Genomic DNA, 16,212 nt, shown 5'->3' on the forward strand with positions numbered 1-16,212 from the left:
GGAAGGTATACTTGAGCTCAGCATGAGGGAAATTTCCCACAAAATTTAGCCTTTGCCAAGCCTTTGGGATACTGTGCTGGTCATGCCAACCTTAGAATGTTGGCTTTTTTCCCCCGTTTTCTGCCCCCCACCTCACCCCCCACATCTTGACGGGGGAAGGTTTTTGATTAGATAGCAGTCCAACTGCCCTTTAAATGTTTAAATCCCCTGAGCCCATGATTCACCTTTTATGATCCTTGTCACCATTATTTATATTATTCTCTTACAGAAATAACCGTGGTCAGTTCAGCTGCTCTTGTAGAATTTGGTTTGCTTTAGATTTTAACGCCTTAATGCTTTGGATGTGGTAATAGGACATCTATTGTGTATTTAAAATACATACAGCTTAATTAAAATGCTAATAATTAGGGGCCCTCCAGTTTCCAGCTCAGCACCCTACACAGGCTGTAGACCCAAGCCCTTCAGCATAAAGCAAGGTTAATTAGCTCTTTTCAAAGCTGGACAACATTCATAGGAATAGATTCTGAGGTCTTAAAAGAAAATTTTCCACTATTTTAGACCGCAAATAGTTTAGTTGTAAAATTTATTTTGCCAGTGTTTGTTTCCTTTCTTTTATTTTCATTCTTAAGAGCTGAGATAAGAACTCTGGGTGAATGGTTTGTATAAACAGACATATGGATTTGCAGCAGTCTGGGAAAACAGGCCACAGTCCTCTTATCAACAGTTAAAAGAAAAAGCAGTGGGTGCCAGAAAGGCAAGAATCAAATCATCTGGGTAGATTAGAGAAAAAAGAATGGAGGAAATTATCCCCATTGCATGCTGAAGACCCGTTTAAAAAAAAAAAAATTAGAGGACTGTAGATGATGCTACAAAATCACAGCAGAACTACGTGTTTTAAACTAGTGAAATTCCCCATGCTTGCTTGCCATATAGTAAGCACACATCACTTACTTATTGAATGTTCAAATGTACTTGAATGGAATGACATATTTTCATTTTTATTGGAACAAACTTTCTGCAGAATGCCAGCACTTCATAAGTGTCATACTAATATAAATTTCATTCTTTTCATAGTAACTAAGGAAAGATTTTATAGTTCACCAGTGGTGCTTACCTAAATCTTTACTTTATCTCCCACTCTCTCTGTTCTGTATAGTCTCTGCTATCCTCACACTTCGTGCTGGTGGACTCCTTGCTGCTTTCATCTGTATTTTAAGACAGCTGGCGGTCTGACAGTAAGCATCAAGATTTTTTTCAGATCTATTTCATTAGTAGCCTTAGTAGTTTGAGTTGGTTTAATAAGTGTGTGACCCTAATACTTGACTGAAAATTCTAACATTGTGTTGACAATGTAGTAATCATTATTTTTTAATAAATTAAAGTACAATTAAAGCTAATTCTAGTGACTCCCACCATACTCCAGTGAACAGGCTTAATGGATAGATGGCTCTTGTTAAAGTGAATGGGTCACAAAGCAAAGTGAAGTCAGGTTTCTGGGAAAGAGACAGGTAGGGAGAGGCAGGGACTAATGGGGGAGGGGGAGAGAGAGATAAGAAATGTTGGTGAAAATAATCAGAATGCATTACAAATATGTATGAAATTGTCAGTGAACTAACTTAACAAAAAATATATTGTGCCCACAAGTCTCATTAGCTACAATTTTCGCTGCTCAATAATCATATATGACTAATAATTACCATATTGAACAGCGCTAATGTAGAAGATTCTGACATTGCTGAATGTTCTTCTATTGGACAGCATTGTTCTAGAAATCTTGTTAGCCCATGCCATTTCTTCAATTTGAGAGTCCAATTCAAACTCAGTTTTATTGAAGAGCATGGTACAAGTAAACAAAATATTTTTTAGTAATCCAAGAAATAATTATGTAAAGAAGGGTTTGAGTAAATTGGGCTAAGTGAGGAGGGAGAGAATGGTGTTTTATTAATTAATTTGATCTTCCTTATTTAGGATCACAATGTGAGACCTATATTGAATATTTTTTAGAGAATTTCTTTGTTTATTTTAGAACACCTATTAAAATATGAATATTGTTTACATTTTGTAAAGTACTTCTATATAATAATAAAATTTAGTTAAAATACAGAAAGGAAAAGAAAAAACAGATTTGGAGAGTGTCTTTACTATCACAATATCACAATCTTATCTCTTAAGTTGTTATTAATATGCCATTTTGTGTTTTCTTTGGTTTTAAATTTTTTTTTTGTCTTTTAAAACATGGTCTCACATAGCCCACGTTGACCTCGAATTCTCTACTTAGCCAAAAGAGGGAGCTTGAATTCCTGATCCTTCTGCCTCTGTCTCCCAAGTACTGGGATTTGCAATCATGCCTGCCTTGGATTTTGCTTAACGTACGGATTAGGAGTTGAGTGATGCAGCATGAAAGCTGCAAAAAAAAAAAAAAAAAAAAAAATGGGGAGTGGGACAGGGGGCTTCGAAATTACCAAGACTAATAAGGATTCACATTTTCAGGATGAATATTTTGGTTCCAGAAAGCATTTTACATCTAATTTTTGTAGGTGAGGCAAATTCTATCATCTCCTCCATGGCTCCCTTTTGTCTAGTTTTCTTTGGTTTGACTCAGATGCCACCTGCTGCATGAAGCTGTTTTCTGTGCAGATAAGCATACAGTTCTTAACATTTTTTTAAATTATACTTTTAAAGTTAATTAAGGTTCATGTATTTTTTAAATCTTTTTTTTAGTGGAGTCTTTTAATTCCTTCTCAGTTCAAAACAAATCGTTTGGGATATTTAATTGAATTTTTTTGTATTTTTCTAAACAGCTGCTCAGTAAATAATGGTTAAATTATTAACTAATGGTCAAATATTTTCCCCAAACTTCCACACCTTATAATATATGATAACGAATTTAGAGTGTATGAATAAATAAAGAATTAACCTGATTAAGTTCTACTATTGCATTCTTAGGTATTGAAATTTTCTCTGTCCATTCTGAGAGATGGCACGCTTGTTTCGCTATTTCCAGGGAGATCCTGTTGTGACATCCTCTCCCACTGAAGTTCGTATGTGGGTAGAAGGTAAGATCTCTTGAAACATATTTTATTCTTGTCTCTCCATGTCACACTTCATCTTTTAGTTGAACACATTTTACAGACTTTTTGTACACAAAAATGGCACTTTTCAGCCTTTCAGTGATGATGTTTCAGTATTTAAAGTTTCCACCTGAACTCTGTAACTTTAAGGACACACCACTTTATTTTCTGTAAATACATTTTGAGAATAGTTTCATGTTTGGGGTGAGGATATAGTGTCAGTAAGCTAGCCTAGCATATGCAAGTGCCAGGGTTCAATTTCAAATAATACATGTGATCACACATTCACATGCATAAACATTTTTCCTTGTTTTAATTAGTGCCATTCTTGTGTAGATACTGGAATTAATGTATTAATTAGAATTAAACTAATGTATTAATATAATTAACGTAATTATTAGAAACAATGAAAACATTCTGAAATAACGGCAGCATATAAATATAGAACACTAGTTGATATGATATGCATTATTCTATAGAAAGGAAGAGGATAGGCAATGTAGGGGAATAAGTGGAATGAAAGGAGAGTTAAATGTAATTAATTTTATTAGCAATTAAAATTTATTACACTTTATATTTTTAACCATTGAGAGAGAAGTTTAAGCCCATCACATGGTGTTCACGTTAACAGATATTAAGTGAATAATACATTTACTGAGAAGAAGGAGAGAACCAAAGACGTCTTTCTTCAATTTTCTGTATAACTATCAAATCAAAGAATACTCTGGCAAAATTGCAGTCAGTCCTTAGTTTTTTTTTTTAAACTATGAAAACTCTTCTAAAGATAATATGAATCATTGAGACATTGAAACGTTTTCTTTACATAGTGATTGGTAATGATGGTTTAGGATATTCTGCTATGTAAAGTAAGTTGGATCAGGGAATACATAGATGAAAATAAAATATGTATAAAAATTATATTATTCATCTATAAAATATCTTTGATATGTTACTATTTCCTCATATTTAGTTGAGATGGTGCAATTATCTATCAATGAATGTATGTAATAAATAATTTCAATTGTATCAAATTATTTTAATGCAGAAGCATTTCAAGTGAACACAGCATTCCATTTATTTTTTCACATTTATTTAATACTAATGTTTATAATTTTTAGTCTCTGAAAATGAAATTCTCTAAAGCCATTATAACTTTGTGTTTTAAGAAATAGCAACTTGGTTCCTACTTCTGGGAAGAAATTTTAATTTCTTCATTGCTGTTTCTATCTTTGTTTCTGTGAATTATCTTCTTTTAGTTTTCATACTTTGAATTTATAAACTAATGAAGACAGTAATAATGTAAGAAGAAATTCCATGCTCCCTGTGTTCCCATAACTTTTCCTTTCTTTCTCAGTACACTTTCTGTCAGTCATTCTAATTGTGGCTCAATATTTATGTATTTATGAAGTCATATTTTATCTATTTTTATACAATTTTAAATTATTTGAAGATACTGAAATAATGTTTTCTATCTTTGTATATAATATGACAATTCCTTATTGAATAGTATATGCTCATTAAATAATATTACTGATGATATAATAACTTTATTTCCCATCTCAATTTTTCTATACTATTACCCTTACATCAAGACATGTTCAAGGTAGCACTCTTAGTTAACTTTTTTTGATGATATGGGCATATTTTGTAACAGTACTTGTAAAAGAAAGTAATTAAAATTAGTAGACAATGAATTATAGGCAACTGACTTTAATGTTTTTCATTCTCTCACCAAATAAACAAAGACCTTTTCCTTACTATAATCTTAGCTTTGAGTTTGTCTGATTCATCACGTTACAAAATTATTGTAAATGTAAATGGTTTCCATTATATGAAGAGAAAAAATAAATTTGACTTACAGGAGACCTTTCCCTCAGCTCTGAGAAGATTTGGGAGTTTACAGGTAACCTTTATTTTAGAATGTTCCAATAACTTTAAAAAAGAAAACAACAACAGGTTAATCTGAGATTTTTACTCATATATAGTGCTGCATATTTAAGTTCAGGTACTTGCATTTTTAAATTAAAATGTAATTACATAATTTACCCCTCTTTTCTCCTTCTAGCTTTTCCTCCCCATATACCCTCTCAAATTTATGGCATCTTTTTCTTTAATTATTGTAACATATATGTTTATATACACATTTGGGCAAATAAATACATAAACACAACTTGCACTTGGTATTAGAAAACCATTTAAGGCTTTGATCCCTTGGGAAGATGAATTCACCCTCTTTTATCAGTCATTAATTGCCTATAGCTCTTCTTCTAGGGGTGAGGCCCAGTGAGAGTTCCCCCTTCCATGTTGGCATGCCAACTGGTATTGTCACTGTTCTGGTCTAGTTTAGACATCCATGTTGTTGAGTTCATGATTTTGACTTGCCTGCCATATCTAGAAGACACAATCACGTAACAGATGTCCTGGCCCTCTGGCTCTTACAATCTTCCCCATCCTTTTTCTACAATGTTCCTTTAAAGGAAATATGTGTAAGGAGTATGTTCTAGGTATATGACTGTATCACAGTCGTTCTCTGTATTTTGACTAGTTGTGGATTTCTAAAATGTTCTTCATCTGCTGGAAAAAGAAGCTTCTTTAATGACATCTGAGAGCTACATTCTGTGTGGATATAAGGATAAGAATTTAGAATACGTTTAAGAATTATTCTGATTTAAGAAAGTAGCTGGACTAGTTTATTCTCTAGGGTCCATGAACTCATTAACCATGGGTAGTTAGCTAGGTTCACAATACTATGCATGATTTCCCTCTTGTTGTGCAGACCTTATATCCAATGAGACAGCCGTTGTTTACCATGAAGATATGGATGCCACTATTAGACTTTTAAGGTTATTTTGCCCTGTTGGCCACTTTTGTGTTTCATAGGCATCACAGATGGATAAGACTATTGGTTACTTCCTTTTCTCGGTATCTTGCACAATTCCTTCTGGTAATATGAGAGCTAGTCTTCAGGAAAGAGGCTTTGAGATCAGAGTCATCTCAAATCTTCCAAGTTTGTCCAGTGTCTGAACAATGTTGTCTTCAGGAATAAGGGCTTACCTTCAGTTTCCGGGAGACAACCAAGGGCAATAGGAATAGGCTATATTGTGTTGGTAGCATGTTGGACTCTCCTGACAAACAAGATGAAAAGAGGCTTCTGGTACTTGATACTGAGAATTTTGTCTGTGGCTCTTGGGAGAAACATTATCATCCCAAGTTCCACAACTCCATTTAAACTATGTGTGTGTATTCACATATGCTTGTATGCATTATGTGTAATTTTAGATAAATATAAAATAATATATGATTCTCCATACATTTTTCAAATATTTAGTGTTATTTCTCTCTCCTCCCTTTCCTATACCCCAATTAATGGCCTTCCTCCGTTTTCCCCATTTCTTCCTTCTTAGCACTTATATCCTGTTATTCCAGTCTCTAGAACCCCCTGCTCCACATGGTTGCATTCTACTTTCCTTGTTTCTGTGGTTACTCCAGGTTATATACTCATATCTGAAGATTTGTGTCTAGGATCCATAAATGAGGGCAAGCATATGACACAGACTTTCTAAGTCTGAAATATAACACCCAATATAATATTTTCTAGTTTCAATTTTACCTGAAAATTTCATGATTACATTTTTCTTTACAGATGAGTAGTGTCCCATTGTGTATATGAACCCCATTTTCATTATCTGTTCACCAGGTGAAGGACATTTAGGCTGTTTTCATCTCCTACCTTTAGTGAATAGAGCACAATGAATATGGCTGAGCAAGCAAACATCTATGGAGTAGGATGTCAATTCTTTTGGGCCATATGTCAACCTGGGTCATATGGCAGATTGATTTTTAGTTTTTTTTTGTAATTCCTCACACTGATTTCCAGATTGGCTGTACTAGTTTACGATCCGAACAACAGTGAATGAGGGTTCCCTTCCTCCAATATCCTCTCCAGTATTTGTGGTTAGTTGTTTTGTTGATCTTAGCATTTCTGACTGGGGTAAGATGAAATCTTATAATAGATTTAATTTGCATTTCCCTAATTGCTAGGGATGCTAAACATATTTTTAGGTATTTATTAACCATTTTAATTCCTTTGTTTTAGAACTCTGTTCGGATCTATAGCCCATTGTTTTGCATTCTCTATTTTTAAATTTTATTGTTTTTTATTTTTAAAATTAAAATATGATTGCATCATTTTCCTCTTCCCTTTCCTACCTCTACTCTCATGTATCCCACCTACTCCCTCTTGATAGCTAGTAACAGACATGATTGTCCTCCTGTTGGGTGGGCCTTAAGTCCAATTAAAGACCTGTTGGCTACCACCAAGGTATGAGTGCCACTATTTGCACCCTTAGGTTTTTTGTGCCTTTATATGTATCATTATTGTTTATAGGCATTGCAGCTGGTAGAAATGAATGGTGGTTGCTTCTCTTCATTGGAAGATTGTAGTATGAAAGCTAGTCCTCAGAAAGGAAGCTCTCAGGTCAGATATCCAACTCAGATCCTGTGGGTCTTATGTCAAAAGTGCATGGTGTCTTCAGCAGTAGGAAGTTACCTTCCCCCTGTAGGAGGTATCCAAGGGCAAAATGATAGTCTGTATTTTTTGGAGGAGGGGTCTCTTGGACTTTGCTCACCAACAGTTCCAAAGGGGGTTTCTAATGGATGGTATTGGGATTTTTGCTAGACAATCTATGGTCCTTTGCAAAGTATTGTCAGTTCAAGTTTAATAACTTCATTTGGATTGCATAGGTATATGCACACACACAGACTTACATGTATTATATATAATTTAGCTAAATAGATAATAATATGGTTTTTTACAGCCTTTTCAGACCTCCTTAGTGTTATTTTACCATGTTTCTTCCTTCTCCTTTTGTATTTACTTCCTCCTACCCCAGTAAAAGTGCTTCCCCATTTTATGCACTTGTGACTTCCAAATTACTTGTAACCTTGTTTTCCCCTCTTTAGTGATCCACCACACCAAGGTCCCTGTTTACTTTCCTGACATCTGTGGTTACTTCAGGCTGTGTACTTGCATCTGAAGATATGTTTAGGTCATACACACTCCCCCAGGTTCTCCAAAGTCTGTCTTCCCCTTCCCTAGCCACCCAAGTTTATGTTCTCTGAAGTATTTTATTAATTATTTAAGAATTTCATGCAATGTATTCTCATACCCAAGCTTCATACCTCCCTCTAACTACTCTAAGGTCCATTCTGACCTCTGCACCTTTCAAATTAGTGTGCTCTTCAAAACAAACAAACAACAAAAAAACCCATTGAGTTCAACTTGTACTTGATGTGAGGATATACACAATGTCTTTCCATCAAGTTCTGGTGGACAACCAAGAGCAATGGCAATAGGCTATATTGTTTGGGGGAGTCTCTGGGCCTTCTCTGACCCTTGAAATAAAGTATCTCATACCTGGCATTGTACTTTTTTTGGTAGTTTATGGATTTTTGAGGTGAGCATAGTACCTGAATAGGGTAACTCCCAATTAAAATCTCATTATATTAGGAAGTTTAGAAAATAATAGGCTTCCATATGTCCATTGGATTTTTCAAACATCTTAGTGTTATTTACCCACCCTCCAACACTCTCCTTTACCCCATCCTAAGCCTTCCTCCTCATTATTCCCCATTCCCCTTCCTATCCCCTGTATTCTTTTGTCCTCCTTCCTCAAGATCTTTGTTACTCCAGTCTACCTGTCGTTTCTTTTTTTATTTTAATCATTCTACAGGTACTCCAAATTAAACACAAAAATGTGAGTGAGAACTCACTCAGTCTTTTCCAGTTCCATTCACGTGTGAATTTCATAATTTCGTTACAATTGAGTAAAATTCCATTGTATTTAGGTAACACATTTTCCATTAAACATTCATCAGTTGATGGGCATCTAGGATTTTTCCATGTCTTAGCCATTGTGAAGAATAACCATGAACATAGATGAGCATGTGTCTTTGTAGTAAGAAATATTCTTTTGGGGGCAAACAATGACAATAGCAGTATCCTGTAGCATTTTGGGAGTCTTTTGGGCAACTCTGAACAGCATCTCAAAAGAGGACTTCTCATATCTGCTGTTGGGTTTTTGTTAGATGGTCTTTCATTTTTGGAGGAAGCATTGTCTGCCCAAATAGGAAAATATCATTTACTTTGATATTTATACACCGATGTATATGCATTATAGATATTTTACCTCCTCCCTCCTTCTTCTATATTTTTCCTACCCCTCCCTAATTATAATCCTCCCTGTTTTTCCAGTTTTCCTCATCAGATCACTTGTATCCTGCTATTACCTTCTATTGCTCCCCTCCCCCCAACTCTCCAGACTTAACAGTGATTCCTTTTTACTTTCCTGTTTTCTGGAGTTAGCTCAGGATATATACTTACATAGAAGATTTGGAGCTAGAAGCCTCAGATGAGAGAAATCATGGGAAATTTGTCTTTCTGGGTCTGCATTACTTCAGTCAATATAATCTTTTCTAGTTCCACACATTTACCTGCAAATTTCATGATTTTATTTTTCTTTACAGCTGAAAAGTATTCTGTAGTGTATATATTCCACATCTTTATTATCCGTTTCCCAGTTGAAGGACATGTAGGTTGTTTCCATTCTCTAGCTATTGTGAATAGAGCATCGACGAACATGTCTGAACAAGTATCTTTGGAATAGGATATCTAGTCTTCTGGGTACATGCCAAGGAGTGGTATTTTTCTTTCTTTTCTTTTTTTGGGTTTTGTTTTGTTTTGGTTTTTGTTTTTGTTTTTCGAGACAGAGCTTTTCTGTGTAATTTTGGTACCTGCTGTCCTGGATCTCACTCTATAGACCAGGCTGGCTTCGAGCTCACAGAGATCCACCTGGCTCTGCCTCCCAAGAGCTGGGATTAAAGGCATAAGCCACCACTGCACAGCGGCTAGATTTATTTTTAGCTCTTTGAGAACTCTGCATACTGATTTACAAAGTGGCTGGACCAGTTTGCCATCCACCAACAGTGTATGAGGGTTCCCTTTCCCCCATATTCCTACAGCCTTCTTGTTGTTTTCTTATCTTTGCCATTCTGACTGGGCTTAGATGAAATCACAGTGTTGTTTTGATTTACATTTCCCTAATTTCTAGAGAAAATGAACATTTTTGAGCTATGTCTTAGTCATAGGTTTTTCATCATTTGAGAATCTACTGTTCAGGTCTCATGGCCATTATTTGGATGGGTTATTTAGTTTTTAGATTTCTTTATATATTCTGGATATTAATCCTTTGTCAGATGTATAGATAACAAAGAATATCTTCCATTTTGTGTGCTTCCTCTTCACATAGTTGTTTTCTTTAGCTGTGTGGAAGACTTCTAGATTCACAAAGTTTGCTTGTCAAGTGTTGGTTTCAATTCCTGGGCAAATAGAATTTTATTCAGAATGTCCTTTCCTATATCTGTATCAAGTAGGATACTGGCTATTATTTCTTCAGGTAGTTCCAGTGTTTCAGGTTTAGATCTGTGATCCATTTAGTGTTAGTTTTGTGCAAAGAGATAGAAACAGGTCTAATTTTCACTCTTTATCATGTGGACATCCAGTTTCCTTAGCATCATTTGTTGAAGATGCTTTCTTTTCTCCAGTGTATGTTTTTGGCATCTTTGTCAAATATTAATATATCTTGACATCTGGAATGATAATCACTGTAGCTAGAGTTTTCCTGCCTGGCCCACAGTCAGGACAAATCTCACCTGCCAGTCCCACAGCCACTCAGACCTGACTAAGTAAACACAGAGACTTATATTGGTTACAAACTGTATGGCTGTGGCAGGCTTCTTGTTAACTGTTTTTATAGCTTAAATTAATCTATTTCCATAACTCTATACCTTGCCACATGGCTTGTGGCTTACCGGCATCTTTAGATGCTATTTGTCATCATGGCGGCTGGCAGTGTCTCTCACTCAGCCCTTCACTTCCCAGCTTTATTCTCCTCCTTGTCCTGCCTATACTTCCTGCCTGGCCACTGACCAATCAGTGATTTATTTATTGACCAATCAGCAACACACTTGACATACAGACCATCCCACAGCACTTCCCCTTTTCTTTTTTTTTTCCAAAAAGGAAGGTTTTAACCTTAACAAAGTAAAATTACATATAATTTGGGAATTTGGGCATAGCTTCTCTTATTATTTCCTGCTGGAGGGGGGCACTGTATCTTATGGGGACACACAGAAAATTTTAGGATTATGGACTAGTCCATGAAGCTGTATTGTCTGAGCCAATTGCCTTCAAACCATTCTGGATGTTGGATCATCTGGGCAATGGTGTCGTCAGAGACCTTTCAGGGGGGTCTTGGCTGGTCAAACCTGATGTATCTTAATCTGGAACAAATCCATAGTCTTTGGCTTTCTGTGGGAACAAAAGCAGAGTCTCCTTTCCAAAGCAAAAATCCTTACATCCAAATTTTGAAGTCAAGGTATCTTTAAAATATACATATTGGTTTAACTCAACATCTTTTATGATCAAATGTTTTCCTGCAGTTAAAAATCCCAAAGACAACACAATCCAGATTCTCTGTGTAATATTCATCTTACGTGGCTTATTTTTTATATTAATTTTATTGTCTCTTTAAAGACTTTATTTTTTAAAACTATGTATTTGTTTATATAACTGTATATATCACCTTTTTTGTCTCTTTCAAGCCTATGTATATTTTATACACATTGTAAACTATTACATCTGAATCTGTCTTATTGTGAATTTATTGCTTTTAACTGCAGCAGCTGTGGCTGCTGGCTCCGCCCACCTCAGCTTCCCAACATGGCTACGTTTACCACCAGCTCTGGGAGCTATCGTGGGTCTATACTTTTATCCAAGCAGCATGTAGTCCAGAAACTTCTTTTTTTGTTTTGTACTAGCAAAGACTATATCCACCACGCAGCTTCATGTGCCACTTGCAGAGGCCTCTTTCCTGCCATACTGCAGGTCGAGCACTCACGCCAGGAACCCACCAGTAGCTCAAACCAGCAGCTGCTGCTCATTTGAGAGAGACAATTAGGAAGCTGTTTTTAGCTCCGTTTTAGAATCTTTTTTCTCAGTTTTTAGGTGGAAACTCTTGCCACCACGTTGGACGCCATTTGTAGCTAGAGTTTTCCTGCCTGGCCCACAGTCAGGACAAATCTCTCTCACCTGCCAGTCCCACAGCCACTCAGACCCGACCAAGTAAACACAGAGACTTATATTGGTTACAAACTGTATGGCCGTGGCAAGCTTCTTGCTAACTTTTCTTACAGCTTAAATTAATCCATTTCTATAAATCTATACCTTGCTACGTGGCTCGTGGCTTACCGGCATCTTCACATGCTGCTTGTCCTGGCAGCAGCTGGCAGTGACTCTCTGACTCAGCCTTCCACTTCCCAGCTTTATTCTCCTCCTTGTCCCGCCTACACTTCCTGCCTAGCCAATGGCCAATCAGTGTTTTATTTATTGACTAATCAGCAACACATTTGCCATACAGAACATCCCACAGCAGAAGGCTTTTGATTACCATCATTCTCCACATTTGTTATGGGTCTGTTTAGGCTGTTGATTTCTTAGTTTAATTTTGGTGGTTTGGCTGAATCTAGAAATTCATCTTTTTTTTATGTTTTCCAACTTAATGGAGAATAGGATTTTAAAATATTTCCTTGTAATACTCTGAATTTCTTTGGTAGCTATTGTAATGTTTACCAGTTCATTTCTGATTCTACTAACTGACATCCTTTCTTTTCTTTTGGTTAGTTGGGCCAGAGGGTCTGCCAATAGTGCTCATTTTCTCAAAGAATCATCTATTATATTTTCTGATTCTTTGTAGTTTTTGTTTTTACTTCATTCATTTCTGTTCCAATTTTAATTATTTTTTGACATGTACTGGGTATGAATTTGGTTTGTTCATAGATTTCCAAAGTTTGGAGTTGCACCATGAAATCATTTACTTGTGCTCTTTCTGATTTTCTATTATGAACACACAGAGCTATAAATTTTCCTCATAAGACAGTTTTCAGTGTATTTCAGCGATTCTGCCTTGTTGTGTTTTCATTTTCATAATATTTCAGGCTAGTTTTGATTTCTTAGTTTACTTTTGTCCCATCCACATCATTCAGTGATGATTCTTTTATTATCTATTAGTTTGTGTATTTCATAGTGGTTTGTTATCAATTTTAAGTTTATTGCATTTTATTGAGAATAGACTACAAGGAGTTCAGTCTTTTTGAATTCATAAAATTCTAGTCTATGTCCAGGTTGTGATTTATTTTAGAGAAGGTTCATGTACTGCTGAGTTGAATGTATTTTCTTTGGTGTTTGATTGGAAAAGTCTTTAGATTTCTGTTAAACCCATTTGATATATATCATCAATTGATTCTGGTGATTCTTTGTTTATTTTTTGTTCAGAATACCTGTATATTGTAGAAAGTGATGTACTGAAATCACCTAACTTATGGATTGATGTTAATCTGTGCCTTTAAATCTAGAAGTATATTTTCTATGAAATTGAGTACATCAGAAAAGTTTGGTAGATATGTTAAGGATAGGAATGTCTTCTTGGCTGTTTCTTTGATTAGAATGAAATGCTTCACTTTATCTGTTCTTGTTAGTTTTAGTTTGAATTCTGTTTTGTCAGATATTAGGATAGTAACACCTATTTGCTTCCTGGTACGATTTAATTGGGGTAAATTTTTTGCCTACCTTTACAGCTAGGATTTATTTTGATAGACAAGAGACAGATAGATTTGTTTCTGAATCCATTTAGTCAGCTTGTGTCTTTTGATTGCATTATTGAGGCCATTTATAAAGTAATTATTGAAATATGTGTGTTAATTGTGGTCATCATGGTGTTGATTTTTGGTGGTAGTTTTTGTGTTCTCAGTGGTACTTTATGCTTTAGTAATTATGGCTTTATATTTCCCTTCACAGTCTCTTGGCTGTGCTTACTTCTTTATTAATCACAAGATATTCCTTCCTGTATTTTCTTTAGGTTTGGTTTGTTAAATATAATTTTTTTAGGCTGTTAATATTGCGGAAATTTTTTTCTTTCCCCTTTAACTATGGTGGATATTTGCATATATTGGTCTAGCTCTGTTTTCATGTTCTTTTAGGACTTGGAATGCATTTCTCCAGGGTCTTCTGACTGAAAGTTACCATTGAGAAACCAGTTATTGTTTTTATGGAGTTTCATTTATATATGACTATTTTTTCCTCTTGAAGCTTTCAATGCACTTTCTTTGTTTTTTATACTTAGTGTTTTAACTGTGGTATATTGTTGAGATTTTCTTTTCTGGTCATTTGTTATTATATGCACTTCTATCTGTTTGGCTATGTCTTTTTTCAGTTTGGGGAAGATGTCTTCTAAGATCTTGTTGAAGATCTGGTCTATGCCATTGACCTTGGATTCTTCTCCCTCATCTGTGCCTCTGATTTGAAAGTTTGGTCTTTTCATTGTTTCTCATATTTACTATATGTTTCTTTTCTGTGTTTTGAAGTTTTTCTTATTTTTTTGTTCATTTTATCTAGTCCCTGTGTTTTATCATCAAGCCCTGCCTGATACTCTATTTTCTACTTGGTTCATTCTACTTTTAAAGATTTCCTTTGAATTTTCTAGTTAAGTTACTGAGTTTCTTTTCTTTTTTCATTTTTTGTTTCTAGAGACAGGGTTTCTCCGTGTAGTTTTGGTTCCTGTCCTGGATCTCGCTGTGTAAACCAGGCTGGCCTCGAACTCACAGAGATCTGCCTGGCTCTGCCTCCCCAGTGCTGAGATTAAAGGCGTGTGCCATCACCGCCCGGCTGTTACTGAGTTTCTTAATCTCATCTTCATTTCAACTTGACTCTTCTTCATTGTTTTTATCTCTGTTAAATTATGTTTTCAAGTCCTGGATTGTCTTCATCATTTCAATTAGCCTTATGTTTATGTTTTTTTGGGCATCACACAGACATTTATTCCCCTTAAGTTCTTTCTCCTTAATTTCACTGAACTGTTTCTTTAAACTCCTTGAATTCTTTGATAAAGTTTATTATTCTCTTAAATTCTAGATCCAAATGATCATCTATGTAATTCTCATTGACAAACATTTCTACAGGATGGTAGGTCTGGGAGGGGAGATAGTGGCTTGATCATCCATATTCTTTGTATTTTTGCAGAGAGATCTGTGTATATAGAATACGTTTGTTAATTCTGTGTCTGATATGGGCAGAGAAGTTTTGTTGGTTCTGTGTCTGATATGGGGCAGAAGAGAGGATGTGCTAGTATGTTCAGGCTAGAGGTAGAAAATGGCATAGGCGGTATGAAGTCAGGTGGACAGAGGGGTCTGGAGTGGTGTAGCTGATGTGTATCCTGGTCCAAGCCTAGAATGTAGGAATAGAACTGGCTGGGTTTGATATGGTATGGGAAATGTCCATGGGTTGAGGAATATTCAGGGTTTTAGCATAATCCTGGAGGATGGCTGTTGTGCTGGCAGGGGTGGCCAGATTAATCAGGGGAACTGGATATAGGACCCTGGATGTATCTGGAGATTTGAGGATGGTATATTGAAAGGGGAGGGTTAGGAAGACCCAGTAGGCTAGACCCTGGAGAAGGATGTCCAATATCTGGCTTAAGTCACAGTGTTTTAGTGAATCTGCCTCCCTTGAATAGTTTTCTCCATCTTAGATGGGACTGTGTAGGCAGTTGGAGATAGAGTTTGACATTTCTTTTCCACCATATTGAAATCTAGAAAAGGTTCAAGTTGAGTCTTTCTTTTCATGATGTCTGTTATGTTTTTTTTTTTTGTGTGTGTGTCTTCATCAATTTTCTGCTGTGTTAGTAAAATTTTAAGAAAATCTGTAAGAAATTGGACTGACTTAATTTGGTTTAAGATTTTGTTGATTGGGAAGTTCAAGTGCAAAGTGTCAGTATCTGACATTTTGTATCCTTCTATAATAGAGGGCAGAAGGGCAAGTGAGAATGTGAAAGGAAAGAAAAAAAAAATGACCCAACATCTTTGTGTGAGAAAACCATCCCCACATTAACTACTTCAGTTCTGTAATGATGGTGAAACCACACTACACAGCATTAATCATATTTTAATATGAGTTTAGGCATTTTATCCCCTCTTCCACTTCATTCTTTCTCTCAAGCTTACTTCTCTCTTTTTGTTTATTTTGATGACA

The 16,212-nt window shown here is 35.6% G+C and overlaps 1 protein-coding gene across 2 annotated transcripts in view; it reads left to right on the forward strand.

The window, feature by feature from the left end:
- The first annotated feature begins 2,977 nt into the window (after positions 1 to 2,977).
- Positions 2,978 to 16,212, forward strand: part of LOC131899055 (uncharacterized) — a 372,739-nt gene continuing 359,504 nt past the window's right edge. For both annotated transcript variants that reach the window (XM_059250423.1, XM_059250424.1), the window contains exon 1: positions 2,978 to 3,056. In XM_059250423.1, coding sequence (XP_059106406.1) covers positions 2,978 to 3,056 — 79 coding nt within the window. The remainder of the gene's footprint in view (positions 3,057 to 16,212) is intronic.

The sequence above is a fragment of the Peromyscus eremicus genome, chromosome X (genome assembly GCF_949786415.1).
Source record: "Peromyscus eremicus chromosome X, PerEre_H2_v1, whole genome shotgun sequence".
Taxonomy (NCBI): Eukaryota; Metazoa; Chordata; class Mammalia; order Rodentia; family Cricetidae; genus Peromyscus; species Peromyscus eremicus.